Source organism: Carcharodon carcharias, chromosome 18 (assembly GCF_017639515.1).
Source record: "Carcharodon carcharias isolate sCarCar2 chromosome 18, sCarCar2.pri, whole genome shotgun sequence".
Classification (NCBI taxonomy): Eukaryota; Metazoa; Chordata; class Chondrichthyes; order Lamniformes; family Lamnidae; genus Carcharodon; species Carcharodon carcharias.
In genome coordinates this window covers 69,378,254-69,396,146 of record NC_054484.1, presented here as the reverse complement: position 1 = coordinate 69,396,146, position 17,893 = coordinate 69,378,254, and the positions used below count along the sequence as shown (strand labels likewise).

At 41.2% G+C, this 17,893-nt stretch overlaps 1 protein-coding gene across 4 annotated transcripts in view; it reads right to left on the bottom strand.

Moving 5' to 3' along the window:
• si:dkey-100n23.5 (cyclic AMP receptor-like protein A) overlaps positions 1-17,893 on the bottom strand; it is a 247,467-nt gene that overhangs the window by 96,177 nt on the left and 133,397 nt on the right. For 3 of the 4 annotated variants that reach the window (XM_041210606.1, XM_041210608.1, XM_041210605.1), the window contains exon 7: positions 6,375-6,464. The exons of the other annotated variant lie outside the window; for it this stretch is intronic. In XM_041210606.1, coding sequence (XP_041066540.1) covers positions 6,375-6,464 — 90 coding nt within the window. The remainder of the gene's footprint in view (positions 1-6,374; positions 6,465-17,893) is intronic. 4 annotated transcript variants of the gene reach the window in all.

The window sequence follows — 17,893 nt, the reverse complement described above, 5'->3', positions numbered from 1 at the left end:
TTCTTAAAAATTTAAATGGGCCGGGATGACATCGGGGGTTCCTCCCGACTTCATTCCACGTCATTTTCCCGTCGGCGAGTGGGCCCCGTCCCCAAATCGCTGACGGGAAAATTCTGGCCTATGTCTCCAGAGCATTAGCCTGGGCCTCTGGATTACTAGTTCTAGTGACATTACCACTATGCCACCTCTTTGTCCTTCTATGCTTGTAGAGATTGCAGGTTTGCAAGGTTCTGTTGACAGTGCCATGGTGAGTTGCTATAATGCATCTTGAAGATAATATACACTGATATTGCACATGGAGGGAGTAAATCTTTAAGGCGGTGGCTGGGGTGCCCATCAAACAGCACCCATAATAAGTACAAGAAGCTTACTCTGGATTGTAAGGCAAAACAGAGTAAATTAGCACTCTGGAAGCTGGAAATGCTCCTGGCAAACAAGACTACAAGAAGATCCACTGACCCTGTGAGCTGCAGCTTTGTGCTCCTTTTTATACTTCTTTAGTAGTGTCGGGTTTGGGACTGCGCAAGGCTGCTGCGATTTTCAGTTAAAATCCTTTTGGGATCCCAATGGTATCATCGGAGCATGATTTTTCAATGATAATGAAATCTCAGCCTGCCTGGGAGGTGCCCGTCCCAAATCCGAAAAAAATGTTAAGATGGCAGCGGGTGAGAACAGTATGGTAAGCACCCAGGTGCAACTTTAGCCCCTGCTACTCGTGCTGTTCCCATCCAGCATGGTTAAAATTGCATCCAAATAGATGAAAGCCACAGAGGCAGCAAAGGAATCAAGGGACATGGCGGTGTAAAGGTCCAGTTAAATGCCATCAGAGGCTGACCCATGCATGAAGTTAGTGCAGCATGTGGGTGAAGAGGGGGAGAGAATCAAGGATCATTCCTTAGGGCTTCCAGGGCAAGGTGGTTAGAGTTGAAGATGCAATGGCTATGTTCAGGTAGTGAGGAATGGAACTTTGGAAGGGCAATCCCAACAAGTTGAATGATGAAGGAATGACATTCAAGGAGGGATAAAGCATTCAAGGGCCATATTTTGCAGTCAGTGGCAAAGAATCAGTGTATATTATAGCACTACAGGGTCAATAACTCACCTGGAGATTGACAGGATTGTGTACAAACTGATTTTACACCCCTCCTGATTAACATTGGGCAGTGTGTAATTCCAGCACTCCACCCAATCCCAGACATTTCTTGCCTAGTGAGTTAGGTTAAAATCACACTGAAATCACGCCTGAGAGTCTGCATTTCCATACCGTCAATGATCCAATGATCAGGAAAATCAAGGTATATTTTCTCTGTGTGAAGTTGGTGTATCTTACCTTCGAATAAAGAAAGTCAAAGTTTACAAATTAGGTCCGTGTTTAACATGTGCTGTTTTGTAGTGTCCTGAATGAAGAAACAAAATGAAAAAAAAAGACCCATTTATGCTGTCTTAAACATTCAAATGCGACTAGGGGTTTGTAATATTTTTGCTGTTTTGCATCATGATGTAGCATGTAAATTATGCCAATTAATTTGCTGCAATTATTCCAGCTCAGTATAAATTGACGAGCTCCAGATGGTGATTTTAAACCAGTTGCAAAGCAAATTGATTTAAATCAAGCCCGTGCCAACAGCCAATTCAAATCCCAAATGGGTTTCTGTCCTGCAGTACAGTACACAGTGCATGTGTCAGACTGCAATTTGATAGCACCTGACATAACCAGTATATTGTTTCAGGGAGATGTTAGGCAAAAGACAAGGGAGCTCAAGTTTAGCTCAGATCAATATATCAAAGCCATGCTCATCTCCAGTGTTGATGCTGTATTTTAAAAAGCTGTTTTTCTCCCCCCAGCTGGATTTAAAAGGCATTTTAACCCTGTGTGAGCCCTGTTCTTGTGATAAACTGGATTTACAAATGGTGGAAGATGGGAGGCCATTGAAGGAATCAAGTCAAAAGGTAACAAAGGTGTGCACAAAGATTTTAGCAGTGGCAGGACTAAGGTAGAGGCAGAGCTGGGCAATGTTGCAGAGGTAGGAGTAAGAGATGTTGGTAACGCAGTGTGGAGTTTGAAGCTCAGTAAATTTTGTGCAATCTGGTTCAGCCCATAATGCTGGAGGCAAGGGTGGAGACGGTGTCAAGTGAGCTGAATTTATGTTGAAGCTAAAATTGCAGGTTTTGCTGGAGAGAACAGTTGGGTGTCATCAGCTTACATATGGAAGCTGATCACCATGTCTGTGCATAATGTCATTAAGAGGCACCGTGGAGATGAATAAAAAGGAACAAGCCAGGGATAGATTCTTTGGAGGTTAAATGGGGGAAGGAAGAAAAGCCATGGCTTGACATGTTCTGGCTGCCTTTGAACAGGTAGGAGGGAATCAGATAAGAGCAGTTGCAAGGAGCTGGACAATAGAGGAACAGGGGCAATGGAAGAGGATAGCATGGCTGATCATATCAAAAACCATGGAAAGGTTGAGTAGATGCACAAGTGACACATCATTGTCAAGGTAACATACCACATAAGCTTTGTCTTTTTTTTGTTAAGTGCTCTATTTTGCCTCTTTTCTTCCCTGCAATTGGACATTTCCATGTCAAACAGCATTAACAACTGAGGAGTACATCAGCGGGAGTGTCATCAATACTTTTCTTTGCGGCCTTTGCAGATGTGCAAGGTACTGATTTTCTTAAATGTCAGTTTAACTTGTGCGACCTTGGACCACTTTTTGTACTTAACATTGTAGGAGAATTCCCCTAATAAATGCCTTAAATTTGTCCAAGTAGTCAGTAACTGTACTGAAAGATAGGAACAGAAATGATCAATGCTAATTGAACATATTGGCTTTCACAAATATCACATTCCTTACCAGTTTCGAGACCCAGAGGGCACAGATTTAAGATGTTTGGCAAAAGAAGCAATGGCGACATGAAGAAAGCCTTCTCATGCAGCCACTGGTTAGGATCTGAAATGCACTGCCTGAAAGTATGGTGGAGGCAGGGTCAATTGAGGCTTTCAAAAGGGAATTGGAGTATTATTTGAAAAGGAGAAATTTGCAGGGCTAAGGGGAAAAGACAGGGAAGTGGCATTAGGTGATGTGCTCCATTAGAGGGCCAGCACAGGCATGATGGGCCGAATGGCCTCCTTGTGTGCTGTAACCTTTTTATGAAACCTGTTTCAGTCAAATTTGAGGGTGGATTACTGAACTAGCTGCGCATCAATTTGTCATATTCTGATATAAGGCAGCTTACAAGATGGTACCTGGATGATCTGGTCCATTAATCTCTTTGAAATTCACCAAACAGAGCAAGTAGGTAAATAGATTTATCACTTAAAGAATTAAGATTCATATACCCATGACATCAACAACAAGCAAGCTATCCACTGTTGGGCTGTTGGTTCAAATGACTGGATCATTTTCTTTGAATGAACTTGGTCTAAACCATGTTAAATGAGAGATAACGTGCCAGGGAATAGCACTGTAATTGGTCACCACAAGGAATGATGTTTACTTTCAGATTGCTATAGATCAAATGAACTTTAATTCTCCAATTCTATTTCACCATAGTAAATTCGAAATTCAAATAAATTATGTTTACCCAAGCTGCATGAATGAAAAATCTGCTACTTTGAAAGTTTAAAAAGGTCTTTCAGTACATGTTGAAATATGGGCAGGTATATGAAATTTTATGTTGTTGTTCTGCTATGTGTAATAGATCAGACCATATCTTTCAACTGTCTCATTTAATCAGGATGTTCTGACATTAAATACTGCTGAAAAAAACAGAAATGGTGCATGAGTTGGTAAATCAGCAAATTTTACAAAAAGCCTGGCCCTGCCAACTTGAATTTCATCTATTTTTAGATAGGCTACAATTTGAGAGGTAAGGATCTAGCATATGTGATTAGATCACAACTATGGTTATCCCTGGCTTCTAAAAGCATTAAAATATTTTCAAGCAAAGTTATTCATTTTTTTCCATAATTATGATTTCTCACTTGTTACAAAAAAATAAAATTCTTATTAAGGGGAGGGCTACGTTTGGGTAATCTTGCCCATCTTCCAGGGCACAATGCAGAAATCAAAAACACAAGTACCTGGGGGAGCTTTGATGTATCAAACACAGTTGCCATCTTAAATCTCCCTTTAAAACCTCCCTCTTGCTGTGCAGTTGATTCTATACAATCATAAAGGAAGAGTGGAGACAGAATTGGAAGTTAGAGTGACCTCACTTAGCCAATGCATATTTCCTAGTAAGCACCGGAAAATTCCTCACAACAAATCACCTTCCCATTGCAACGAGGAATTTTCATGGGATGAGTGGGCCTTAAAATGAAACTTACAAGGTAGAAGAATCATAAAGAACTCCATTTTTATTTTTCAAAAATAATTGAAACAATGTTACCACATTCAATTGCAGCATTCTGGAGAAAAGGTGATAATATATGATTTGCTTGGGGTGTACCCATCCCTTCACTTGACTGCTCAACACCTGCCACCTGCCTAATGGAGTCAGACAAATAACATTGGGAAGGAACACCTTATTCTAAATGTCTCATCAATTTTGAGCCACTCAATTTCTGAAACAATTATTATGTAGCAACAATGTTATGTGTTCCACAACTCTGCCCATAACCACAAGATATATCCAGGTGAGGAAGTTGAGTTTAGTTTAGTTCATCCATTTAAAAAGAAAAACCTACAGATCCCTGTTAACAGTATCTGACTGGTTTTAGAATGATTCATGTTTTTGCCCCTTCGTTGCCCAGAAGTCTACAACAAGTGCTGATAATTCTTCCAGGCATCAGTCCTAAATTCACCAGAATTGATGTTTTCATCCCAATTTTGAGACCCTGGAAAGGATGACCAAGGGCATACCTACACTGATGGTGAGAGCTGCACTGGACTTTGTGATGGGTGTACCTCCATCTAATTTGAATAACTAATGGCCAAAGAGCTTGGGCTGTGGCACAATTGAATAGAAAGCACAAAATCTGGAGACGGATCAGCTCTTACATGGTTTCTGCTAACAATAAAAAGGAGAAGCCGTGGCAGTGCCAGAAAAGAGGACTAATTGTTCACTACGGCATAGCAGAGAAGAATTGGAAGTCCTGCTGCAGGGGTTTGCCAAGAGAGAGTGGTTAAGTTCGCAACTCATGGCCCTTCTCCAGTGAAAGCGCAGGTGTCAGCTGCACTGAGACCGACCAGCGATTTCATAAATGCAATCAATTAGGTTCCTCATACCTGACAAATGAGGAAGTTTTCCAGTAAGATGTGCAATGCTTTGATGAAGATCGTGTGTTCTATCCAGCTGATTCCTTGGGCAGAATTTTCCAGTCCCCCACTGTCAAGTTTGCAGGCAGAGGGTGCTTCCCACAACCTTCACCCCAATTGAGGCCTTTAAGTGGCCAATTATTGGGCACTTAAAGGCCACTTCCCCCCACAGCTGCTGAAGGGAGGATGAAGCAGAGAGGAAGTCTGGCAGGTCACCCTAGTCAGGCCTTGGAATGGAAGAGGGGCATCAACCTCAAGGGTCCCCTTTCCATACCGGGAGACCCCACCCAAGGGCTGCTCCCCTCTTCCCTTCCCCCATGGCTTTTCCATCAAGACCACAATCCCCCTCTCTCCACCCCACCCGGGGCCTCACCTCCCCTCCCTGCCGTGACAGCCCCACACTAACCTTGCTCTGGACTCTGGGACTTGGAATCTAGGGAGTGCTTATTGTCCCAGGCTTTGGTCACTGCTACTGCTGGCGCAGCAATCAGATTGGCCAGCAGCTCTCGGAGATTGGGCTGCTGGAAACCTGCTATCTGAAAAATCCTGCTCCTTTTTAAAGGCAAGGTGAAGAAAGTGTTTCATCTTGTGTTGCTTCCCACAAAAAATTAACTGTTAACATGTGCTTCATACATATGTGCACTGCAACTGCAGACATCCTTGATTATTTTACACCACATCCTGGAGATACCTTATTGTGGCTATACTTCTGTTGTCACCCCGCAAACTAATTTAAGCTGCTCAGCACATGGAACTTTATTGGCATGTGTGACTCAATACTAATGTAAATAATAACTAGAAAAGTGAGAAAAGCATCTCAGCTCCCGCCCTGCCCAAAGAAAGTTATTTTACAACCATCTGTCTCCTCTGAACTAACAAAAGATCTCCTTATCATCTTTTTGTAACAGAATTATTTAGATACAAATTCTCTAACTCATACCTTTCCTCTCAAGACTCCACAAATAATGAGCTTATAAATTTACAATTCAAATTATAGCTCAATCTCTGAACCTATTCTGTTGAATGAATCTTCCTTCTGCAACAAATAGCAAAAGACAGTTGACCTCCTCTACACAAAATTTACATTATCTATTGGTACAGCCATGTTCTTACCACCATGCCCCCGCAGGGCCGTAATAATCTCCAAAGAGCGGAAGACAGGATAGAATGAAAGGCACACCCCAGGCAGCAACATAATACGCACTGCAAGATATAATGCAAGGGGGAAAAAAAACTTAATTCTGACAAAGAATAAAAGATAAAACAAACTGTTGTACATTTTAAATTGGAAATATTTAAGCTCCAAAATGGTGAAACTTGATCCTGGTGCACAGCTTTGCTTGATGGGGTGATGGTAGAGACATCAGCGCACTTGATTAGCAGTGTTCCCAATTTTCTGTCCATATGCAGAGTCTCTCAATTTTGGAACTATAGTTATTAATACAATATTAAAATTAATCACTTCCAATCTACAGATGAATTGTAAAAACAGAAAAAGACTCTGGGAAATAATTTTAAACTAGTCTTTAATGATGCAAGATATTTATTTTAAATAATTAGTCTTTTCAAAATTAATTTGTTTAGAGAATAATTTTTAAATTAAGTTGTCATTTATTTTCCCAATTTGAGAGTTTTTTTTGATCAGAAATATTAAGATGAAAGTTAGAGATAAATTATTGAACCAGTAATATTCTCCATAATTCGAAAGACAAAGCCTAATAACTGTAGGAGTTTTCCTGCTGAAGAACACAAAGGAATGGAGGTTTGTCTTTTAGGCAAGAACACCATTTCAAATAGCATGTGGAGGACAGATGCAGCACTGTATATTATGATAAGGTTCTAGTGTGAAATTTCACAGGAAATAGACTTATGGCCACAGTTCAGGAATGCACGATTTTCCTAGTATTCACCATGCCACTCAGTTTTAATCAGTGTAGTGGGGAAACATTTTTTAAAAAGCTGAACTTGGATGAAAATTACACAAAAAGCCAAGAAAAAAACTCTATTTTAAATGTTTAAGCATGATAAGCCTAATGCTTTATTGATGGCAATCATAAGACGGGACATTAGTTACAGGGATATTTCACTCTATTGAAAGATAAAATCACGTTAGGTCTCCACAAAATGAGCACAACTTTGTAGTGTGCATAATATATACTAAACATTTAACGGACATTTTTCGCAATCAGAATATTCCACCCCCAACTTTCAGGGTCATAATTCAAAGGTACCAGCAGAAAACAGCTGTATAATGATTTATCAAACACACAAGGTATACACTCCAGAAAAGAGCCAGGGCTCACAGATAGCAAAATATAATTACAAATGACATCAGATATTGTTAAAACAAGGGAGGATGCCTTATCATCAAGTGACAAAAACTCACTTGCATTTGTTAAATTTTGCCAGAGCACAAAAGCAATTCAATACAGGAGGAAGAAAAAGCTGCAAATGTTAGTCCAAAAGAATTCTATTTCAATAGACTGATTAAAGAGGTAGTGTTGGTCACCAAGAAGAAATTCACAGTGTAAGCCATCCCGCTCCCCCTGCTTGAGGAGGATGACAACAATAGCAGAACCTCAAAAGAAACACAAAAGAGGGTTGTTTTCTTCCTCCTGGGCAATCTGTTTTGTTGTTCCATAGAATAACTTTAACTGCTGCTAGCAGCAGCAGTGGCGGAGGGGTGGGGGGCAAAGTTATGCTTCTACACATCTAATGAGTAACAATGAATGTCTTTACAATCTAACTTTATTTCCACTGCCAGTTGACCAAAAGCATTTCAGTTCTGCGGAAATGGTTACATCAGAGTTCTGTTTTTGCCTATGGCATTTCTACACCAATTTTGGGAGGCTCATCTCTATATGGTGGATAAGCATTGGCAAACATTTGAGGAGATATTTCATAATTCTCACAAAGATACATTCCATTGAGAAATATAGACCCTACGAGAAGGATGAACCATCTGTGGCTAACAAAAACAGCTAAGGATGGTATCACATTGAAAGAAGAGGCGTACAATGTTGTGAGAATGAATGATATGCTGTAAGATAGGAACATTTTAGAAACCAGAAAAGGATCACTGAGAAAATTAAACAGGGAGAAAATAGATTATGAGAGCATACTAGCAATACATTAAAAAAAAGACAGTAAAAGCTTCTACAAGGATATAAAAGAGAAGAGAGTAGCTCAAGTAAACCTTTAGAGATTGAGACTGGGGAATTAATAATAGGAAGCAAGGAAATGGCAGTGACGTGAACAGATATTTTGTATCTACCTTCAGAATAGGACACACTAAAAGCAACCCAATAACAGTAGAGTGGCAAAAGGGAGTTAGGAATTCAAATAATTATCTCTAATGGCCTGCATCTTTTGGTTTTAAAAGAATGAAAGACTTGCATTTATTTAGTGTTTTTCATGAACACAGGATATCGCTCAGCATTTTACTGTCAATGAAGTACTTCTGAAAGATAGGACGGAGTAATATTGGCGGAGAGGGGTGCGACCCGCCCCCAGAAACAACGTTGGCGTGGAGCCAACATGTTCCACACCAACTTGCAACCATAAGTTGCAGGCGGACTAATGAGGGCCAAGAGGCACTTTTGCTCCTCACTGGGGCAGAAGTCCTGCACTCTGGAGCTGCTGGCCAATCCAATTGGCCAGAAGCTCCATCAGTCCTGGCAATGCAGGGAAGCATCAGTGGCCATTGCCAGAACTGCAGAAGGAAAAGAAGATTAAAGCCCATGGAACCCCAAAGCAGTCCGAAGACTTGGGCTGGGAGGGACTGGGTAGGTTACGGGGAGGGGTGGGTTTAAGGGAGGGAGTGGGTAGGAAGAGAGGGGGGTTCAACCTAATGGGGCTGTCCCACGATCGGAAGAGGGCAGCCTCTGAAGAGCAACCACCACTCCCCCACCCCTGTTCCTTCCCGTCCTTTACACATTTAAGTTAAATCAGGCTTCCCACTCCCACCCAGTTGCCCACACCAAACGGTTTATGGTGTGGGCAGTGTATTATCAGGGTCGACTGCTTGATAACAAACCTAATTGACCTTGTTTAGTCATTTAAATATGGCGGATGGGCTGCTGAATTTAGTGCCAATCCGTGCCCCTATCCCCTCCCCTCAACGCGCCCCCCCCCCCCAATATTATGGGGGGGTGAGCTTGGGGGTGGACAGGAAGGCGGTGGGTTGGGCGCCTGCCCTATTTTACGTGCAACCCTCATCGTCCATAGGAAACATGCCCGCCGAGGGCACGTAAAATTCAGCACATAGTCACTGCTGTCATGTAGGAAACACAGCAGCTAAACTCCCACAAAAAATGTGGTAACGAACAGATAATTTTTTTAATGATGTTGATTGAGGGATAAATATTGGCCAGTGCACCAGAGATAACGTCCCTGCTCTTCTTCAAAATAGTGCCATCAGAGCTTTTACATCCATCCAACCAGGCAGATGGGGCCTCTGTTTAACATCTCATCCAAAAGATGGCACCGCCAAATGGAATGTCAAATGTGATTTTTGGGCTCAAGCCCTGGAGTGGGACTTGAACCTGGAACCTTAAGGAGCAGCTGCAGAAATAGTGGGTGCATTGATTGTAACTTAAATTCCCTAGATTCTGGAAAGATCTTGGCGGATCAGGAAACCACAAATGTAATGATGAAGGACATACGGACTCGAAAAGTTAACTCTTTCTCTCTCCTCAGATGCTGCCAGATCAGCTGAGTTTTTCCAGCATTTTTTGTTTTAATCACAAACGTAATGCCTCTATTCAAAAAAACAGTGAGACAAAAAGCAGGAAACAATAGCTAGTTAGCTTAACACCTATCATTGGGAAAAATGCTAGAATCCATTAGTAAGGTAGAAATAGCAGAACACTTAGAAAATCATAATACGATCCAGCACAGTCAATGTGAGTTTATGAAATGGAAATTGTGCTTGACAAATTCATTAGATTTCTTTGAAGATATAACAAGTAGAATGGATAAAGAGGAATGGGTATATGTAGCGTATTTGGATTTCCAAAAGGCATTCAATAAGGTGTAACATAAAAGGTTACTGTACAAGTTAAGAGCTCATGGAGTTGGGGGTTAAAAGTTAGCATTGACATACAATTGGCGAACGAACAGAAAACAGAGTTGGGATAAATAGGTCATTTTCAGGTTGTCAAACTATAAATTAGAGGGGTGCCACAGGATTGGTGTTGGGGCCTCAATTATTTACGATCTATATTAATAACTTGGATGAAAGAACCAAGTGCACTGAAGCTAAATTGGCTGACTATACAAAGATATGTTAGAAAGCAAGTTGTGAAGAGAACAGAGAGTCTGCAAAGGGATACAGAGAGGTAAATGAGTGGGAAAAAATTTGGCAGGAGGAGTATAATGTGGGAAAATGTGAGATTGTCCACTTTGATAGGAAGTATAGGAAAGCAGAATATTATTTAAATGGAGATTGACTACAGAATACTGTGGTACAGAAGGATCTGGGTGTCTTTGTACACGAAACAAAATAGTGTAAGTACAGCAATAATTAGGGAGGTAAATGGAATGTTGGCCTTTACGCAAAGGGGATAGAGTGTAAAATTAGGTAAGTCTTGCTACAAAAGTGCCGGGTTTTGCTGAGATCACGCCTACATTACTGCGAAAAGTTTCAGACCCCTTATTTAAGAAGGGATATACTTTCCCTGGAAAGTTCAGAGAAGGTTCACTAGGACAATTCTTGGGATGAAGGGGTTGTCTTATAAGGAAAGGTTGAGTAAGTTGAGCCTTATACTCTGGCATTTAGAAGAATGAGAAGTGATCTTATTGTACTGTATAAAGGTCCTGAGGGGGCTTGACAGGGTAGATGCTGAGAGGATGTTCCTTCTCACTGGGGAATCCAGAACTATGGAGCATAGTTTCAGAGTGTTCGCCCATTAAAGACAGAGATGAGGAGAAAGTTCTTCTGTCAGAGAGTTATGAATCTTTGGAATTCTCGCCTAACCCAGAGCACTTTGGAGCCTATGTCATTTAATATATTCAAGGCTAAGGTAGACAGATTCTTGAACTACGGGAGTCTGTTAATTCATTCCGAAGCCAGTTGAAGTAGGAAACCAGAAGCCAATCTTATACATAACATCAGGGTCAGAATTTTACGGCCCCTCCCACCGATAGGATTTTCCAGTCCCATCGAAGTTAATGAGCTTTTAAAAGGTTTGCCGCATTTTACAGCCCCGCTCCCGCTGCAACAGGGCCATAAAATTCTTCCCTAGGTTTACTTACAGAATGCAACATTACAAATATCTTCCTCCTCCCTAACCAATGGCCAGTGTCCCAGAAGTCTCTCTTTATATTATCTTTCAAAATAAAACAAATGGTCAATAAAATCAATTAATACATGAGGTGACAGCCCCTGATGGTGCACAAGTCTCTCTTTGTATTTTCTCCAGATACTTAATCAATCAATGCCCTCCATCTGTATAGCCTTAACCTTAATAACACAATTAACATTGTCAAGCATCTTGGAGAACAGGGACGAAAGTGGAATTGAGGCCAAGATCAAATCAGCCATGATCTTAATGAATAGTGCAGGAAGCTTGTGGGGCTGTATGACCTACCCCTGGCAGCTATTCCTTATCTTATGTTTTTATGAACATGCTCTGGAAGCAGGCCGAATTTTGGTTGATAGAGTAACACAAGTTATTTGACCCAGTAACTCTTAATGGGCTGCTCCTTTCCGTCAAACAGAAGTTCACCATTTCTCAGTTTAAAACTGAAGGATGAAAGTATACACTCGGAGAAGTGTGGGCATCTAAAACTCACTCATTTAACAAAGACTATCCTGGGGTCTTGCTACAGGAAGTACAGCCAAAATGTATGGGACTATCTACTGATGTCCATGCTCTATTGATTTAGTTGTGCAAGAGAATGAAATCCTCTGGGTTTGTCACAACTGGGAGAAAATGCTAAGCAAATTCAGTGGCATCAGGAATAATGTCATGATATCCACCTTTGTACACAAACATCCGCCTACAGACAGGCAACAAACTTATCTCACACACCCTCAGGATAGTAGTACACAAAGCAGCAACATTACTTCATTCTTTTCTACAACTGAAGCAGTAGGGCATAACTGCAGTGAAGCATTGCAATGGCCTTGCCTAAGGAGGAAGGAAGGTATTCTGGCTACACATGTGCTGCTTTGGAGGTGAATGAGGGGGGATGGTGGTGAATGGGGGAGGCCAGAGGAGCTCATGAGAATACCAATATTTTATTAATTGTGTTTTGCAACTACTGACAAAGCACAAAGATAGGCAAGGGACCATCCATGCTGCAACAGTTCACTCAGGACAGGATATGGCCCTACCATTTCTGACTAACTGGGTTAAGAGATTAACTGGGTTGAGTTTGGAGCATTGGTGCCACCACCTGTTATGATGATCCTTCCTTCAATGACTTACTTTCTTAATCTAGGGTTATATTTGCAAAACAGGTGCATGACACAAAGAATGTCTTATGATCTTGCTTCTCTCTTTGAAGACACTGTCTTGGGGATGCATTGCAAAAACCCTTTCTTGAGGCTCATTCCAAGATAAAGAAAAATCCAGTGCAAGTAGAACCACAAAGTCTAGAAGTTCACAGCAGGCTGCAACAAGTATTCCAGCTGTCCGGGGATGAGAATAATTATCAACATTCCAGAGAAAATAGCTAGCAAGTTTGAGGAATGTGTAATAGGTGACTTATAATTCACAAGTGAGAAGTGGAAGGGGCAGGAGGGGAATTGGAAAGATTTAGACAGGCTGAATGTCAACAACATATACCTGTTGCATGGGTAAAGGACTGGCATCCTACTAAATCTGCTTTTGGACATAAATGAATGCAGGAGCAGAAGGCATTTTCCACATCCTTGAGTCTGCAATAAACAGCTTGCAGCAGCTGGCAGAGGATATGCAACAGTGCTCCTCCAACATCATTGCAGTCACACAAGGGATTTATACAAACAAACAGTACCAAGGAGTAAGTGGCATCTTCACAGCCATCTATAGAGCATTCCAAAATACAGGCCAATTTTCACGTGCTGTGACTGATGCCAATCAGACCGTGAGTACTCACTTAAAAGAATCTATCACTGATGGATTTAACAGACTATGTGATCAGCTGAAAAGAGCATTCACCTCGAGACAACAAAAGCCTCGACACCACCCTTGCTGTATTGCTGAAGACTTGCATACCAGAGCTGGCTACTCCCATAGCTAAGATATATCAGCTATGACTCAGGCATCTACCCAATAATGTGGCAGATTGCCACGGTATGTCCTCAGCATAAAAAAACACAACCCCTAAGACTAGGACAACAAATGCCCTCTTAGCTTTCTCCACAACATCAGTGAAATGATGGAAGGGTTCATCAATAATGCCATCAAGTGACCCTGGCACATTAATAACCTACTCAGCAACACTCAGTTTGGGTTCTGCCAAAATCACTTAGTTCCTGACCTTGCCTTCATTCAGATACGGATGCATGAAAGGAGAGGGGAAGAGTATCTGCTCAAGACATCAGAACAATCAACTAAATACGAAACAAAGTAGTTCTAGCAAAAGTGGAGTCACAGGAGAACCATAAAAATGTTATAGCTGCTGGGTTATAAAATGTGGATTTCATTGGAATAGCATAATGGACTTTAATGGAGCGATATCTTTTCCTATCTATGCATACATCAAGACTGACAGTTGAAGCACTGATGGCCATATGGGTTTTGTCAGTAATGCTTGGGACTATTCAAAGGTTGTTAGCCAGTAAAAGTTTTGTGCCCTCTGCAACACTGGATTCTCCATTCCATTTGAAAAGTGATAAAGGTGCTTCATCTGGCAAGTTTGGCATCAGTCATGTCTTATAGAGATACACACTGCAGGCAGGCTTATCTAGCAAATAGCCCCAGGATCCTGTTGCTTGATGCTGCTGTGACCATCACAGCTACACAAAGAACCACCACAGTCCTTGAAACTGTGTGACAGTCAGACTGCAGAGGAAGGCAGTTTGGTCACTACTTTGGCAATGATTGGTATCTTCCCCTATATCTAGGTAGGAGCATTGTGACAGATCCTTGGGTTTCGTAGGAGTGAGTATACAGTTTAATTAAAAAATTAGAATACACCAGGTCAATCAATATCTCTGGAGGAAACGGATAGTCTACATGTCAAGTGCACAAACTTTTACATAAACAGGCAACCATAAAGTAGACAAACTTTTCTGGCCATAAATTCTGATTGCCCTCTGTGTGCTTCTGTTTCAGATATCCAGCAATGGTAGTGATTTTTTTACTTCCATGGTTTGAGGTAAAGATTTTGTTATTAATTTATGGGATGTGGGTGTCGCTGTCTAGGATTTATTGCCCATCCCTAATTGCAGGAAGCGTTTAAGAGTCAACATGTCCCTATAGGACATTAATGAACCGGGGTTTCGTGGTGATCATCAGACCTTTAATTCCAGATTTTTATTGAATTCAAATTTCACCATCTGTCAGTGGGATTTGAATCCGGGTCCCCAGAGAATTACCCTGGGTCTTCTGGAACACTAGTCCAATACCGCTATGCCACCACCTCCCCGAGAGATGAATTTGTCCTCATCCAACTCATGCAATACGATTAGAACATTTCAATTTTGTTAACAACAACTTGTATTGGAGCAGCAATAACAAAAATTAGAGGAATGTGCTGTTTAGCAAACTGAAAACTTTAGCAAGAAACCAGAAATGCACATGCCAAAGATTCTGTGCAAGATACTAAATGAAGAAGTAGATTAATGCTCATTGTCAAAAATCAACCCGAACACAAACCTTGATTTAAGGATTAAGTTAACGCAGCCAATGTATGTTGAGCTGCTATGTGCCATTTTACATAGTGAGATGTATTATGAAATACAGCATATGACCTTATTTTAATAACGATTCAAACTTAATGTAGGGCTCTGTGTGCTGCAGCAGTGCCCCTCTTGGTTTACAAAGATCACACCCACAAAACTTGTCCCACCACACATCAGACCCATGAGATCAGGTGCCGAATTTCATGACCTATGCCCTCCACAAGTACAGCCAGCGGAGTTGCATAAAATCGGAGATGTAAGCCATAAGGAAATTACTCTCATGTGTGACAAGTGCAGTAAAACATACAAACATTTAACTCTATTTTCAAGTTAGTTTTGAAAATAATTGATTATTAACAAGTCTTTGCTTGCAGGAAAATGAGAATTAAACTAAGTTTCAATTAAACTATTTGAATGTGAGCTCACTGATACTGAAAAGGGATTTTTATAATTCCTGCTTCTGGGCCTGCATGCACTTTTAATCAGTCACATAAATAGGGCAAATGGTTCCTTCAGCAGTATTATCTTTAATTAAATCTGTTAATACAGTAATTTAGTGTGTAAGGCATTGGAAAACAAAATAGATGTAAAACAACAATCTTATTAATCAGGTCTTGGCTTATTAAAGTTCTGCTATCAATCAGTCTTTCCTCCTTTCCCATGGTTCTTTCACATTGCTGAATATGACCAGTGAAGGCAATAAACAAATTTTGTAGGGCTGAGAATGTGGCAGAAAGTCAGATTTCCTCCCCAAAAAAAGCTAAACGTGGCCATTCAAGCACTGAAACATGCCTACGCACCCAGACAAAATTTCAGGCCATGGTGTCAAATCAAAATCGTTGGAGCCTACCACCTCCAGGGAGTCAGACTCCATTTCACCATGTTATCAGGCCAGCTTAGTTTAGTGTTAAGCCAAAACTTATCTTTAACAGATGCAATTCTACTTGGTGTAACCCGTCCTGCCAGTTTTTCAGGCAGTGTTTCATGTACAAAGAATGTTAAAGTATCTTGTTTCACTGATGAGTAACTCTACATTTCAGACAGAATAAAGCAGCATATATGTCCAAACTGCTGCCTACATGACTTCTATAAATAAAGCTTGTGGCTGCAGTAATTATCAAGTAAGTAGAAATGGTAACATAAGAATGCAAAATATCAGAAGTCCCATATTGATGATATGTCACCCGAGCCCAGGTACAAAAATAGAATACAAAGTTCACTACCTATATTCCTCTATTAATTTTCCTTGTCAAATTTCTGTTTGATATCCTCTTAAAATTATTAATATTATCAGCTTTAATTTCCTTGGAAACTTTCCTTGGAAGTCTATTCCAAATATTTGCCATCCTCTGTGTACAGTAATTGTATAAAACATGTTTTTAGAAGTGTTGATAATAGCAATAACAATTACTGGGTGCGGCAACGGTGAATCACACCAAATTACCATTGTTTCACCTTTCAGAGAACTTGCAACACTCAATCTGAGGTCATAAAAACTCAAGTGTCTAGGTTAGGATTTAGATCACCTCTGAGCTGGCAACACGAGGTTCCACAAGGCTCTATGAAAGGAGCTGGAGTTCAAGCTTCAGACATTACAATACATCAGGGAGGAGGAAAATTACCTGGATGCTTTGTTCCAAGAGACAGTCACACCTCTTAGGCTAGGTACCTCTGATTTGATCTGTGGTCAGGAACAGATGGGTGTGACAATGAGTGAGGCAGATATGGGGATCCAGAAGGTAATAATGCAGGAGCCTCAGCCCTTGCAATTGTATAACAGGTTTGCGGTTCTTGCAACTTGTATGGACGAGCACAGGGACTGCAGGGAGGAAGAGCAAACTGACAATGACACAGTGGTGCAGAGAGCCATTCAAGTGGGGGAGTAAAAAAGGAATGTAGTTGTAGTAGTAGACAGTATAATTAGGGGTATAGATAGTGTTCTCTGCAGCCAAGAGCATGAGTCCTGAAGGCTGTATTGCCTGCCAGGGTTAAAAACATCACCTTAGGGCTGGACAGGAAGGGGAAGGATCCAGTGGTCACAGTCCAACAACATAGGTAGGGACAAGAAAGAGGTTCTGCTGAGGAACTAAATTAAAATAAAGCAAAGGTAATAATCACTAGATTACTACCTGAACCGCAAGCAAACTGGCATAGGGTAAATAGATTAAGACAGTTGAATGAGTGGCTCGAAGACTGGTGTGGGAGAAATGGGTTTTGATTCATGGGACACTGGCACCAGTACTGGGGAAAGAGGGAGCTGTACCATTGGGACAGCCTTCACCTAAACTGCACTACGGCCAGTGTATCAGCAAATCGTATAACTAGGGCTGTAGAGAGAGCTTGAAACTAAACAGTGGGGGGCAGGAGAAGGTTCATGTGAGGGGAGATTTGGAAAGTTAAAGAGAAAGGACAAGGCAATAGTGCAGGGTAGCATTGCAGATAATGACAACCAGAGTGTGACTGGATGGAACATAATGTATAGACACAAGTGTGCACCAGCAAATAATCAGATTAGGGAAAAATGGTAAAAAGGCAGAAGTAAAGGCTAAAAACAAAAAAACTGCAGATGCTGGAAATCCAAAACAAAAACAGAATTACCTGGAAAAACTCAGCAGGTCTGGCAGCATTGGCGGAGAAGAAGAGTTGACGTTTCAAGTCCTCATGACCCTTCAACAGAACTAGGTGAATCCAAGGAGGGGGTGAAATATAAGCTGGTTTAATGTGTGGTGGTGGTGGAGGGGGGGGGAGAAGTGGAGGGGGCCGGTGTGGTTGTAGGGACAAACAAGCAGTGATAGAA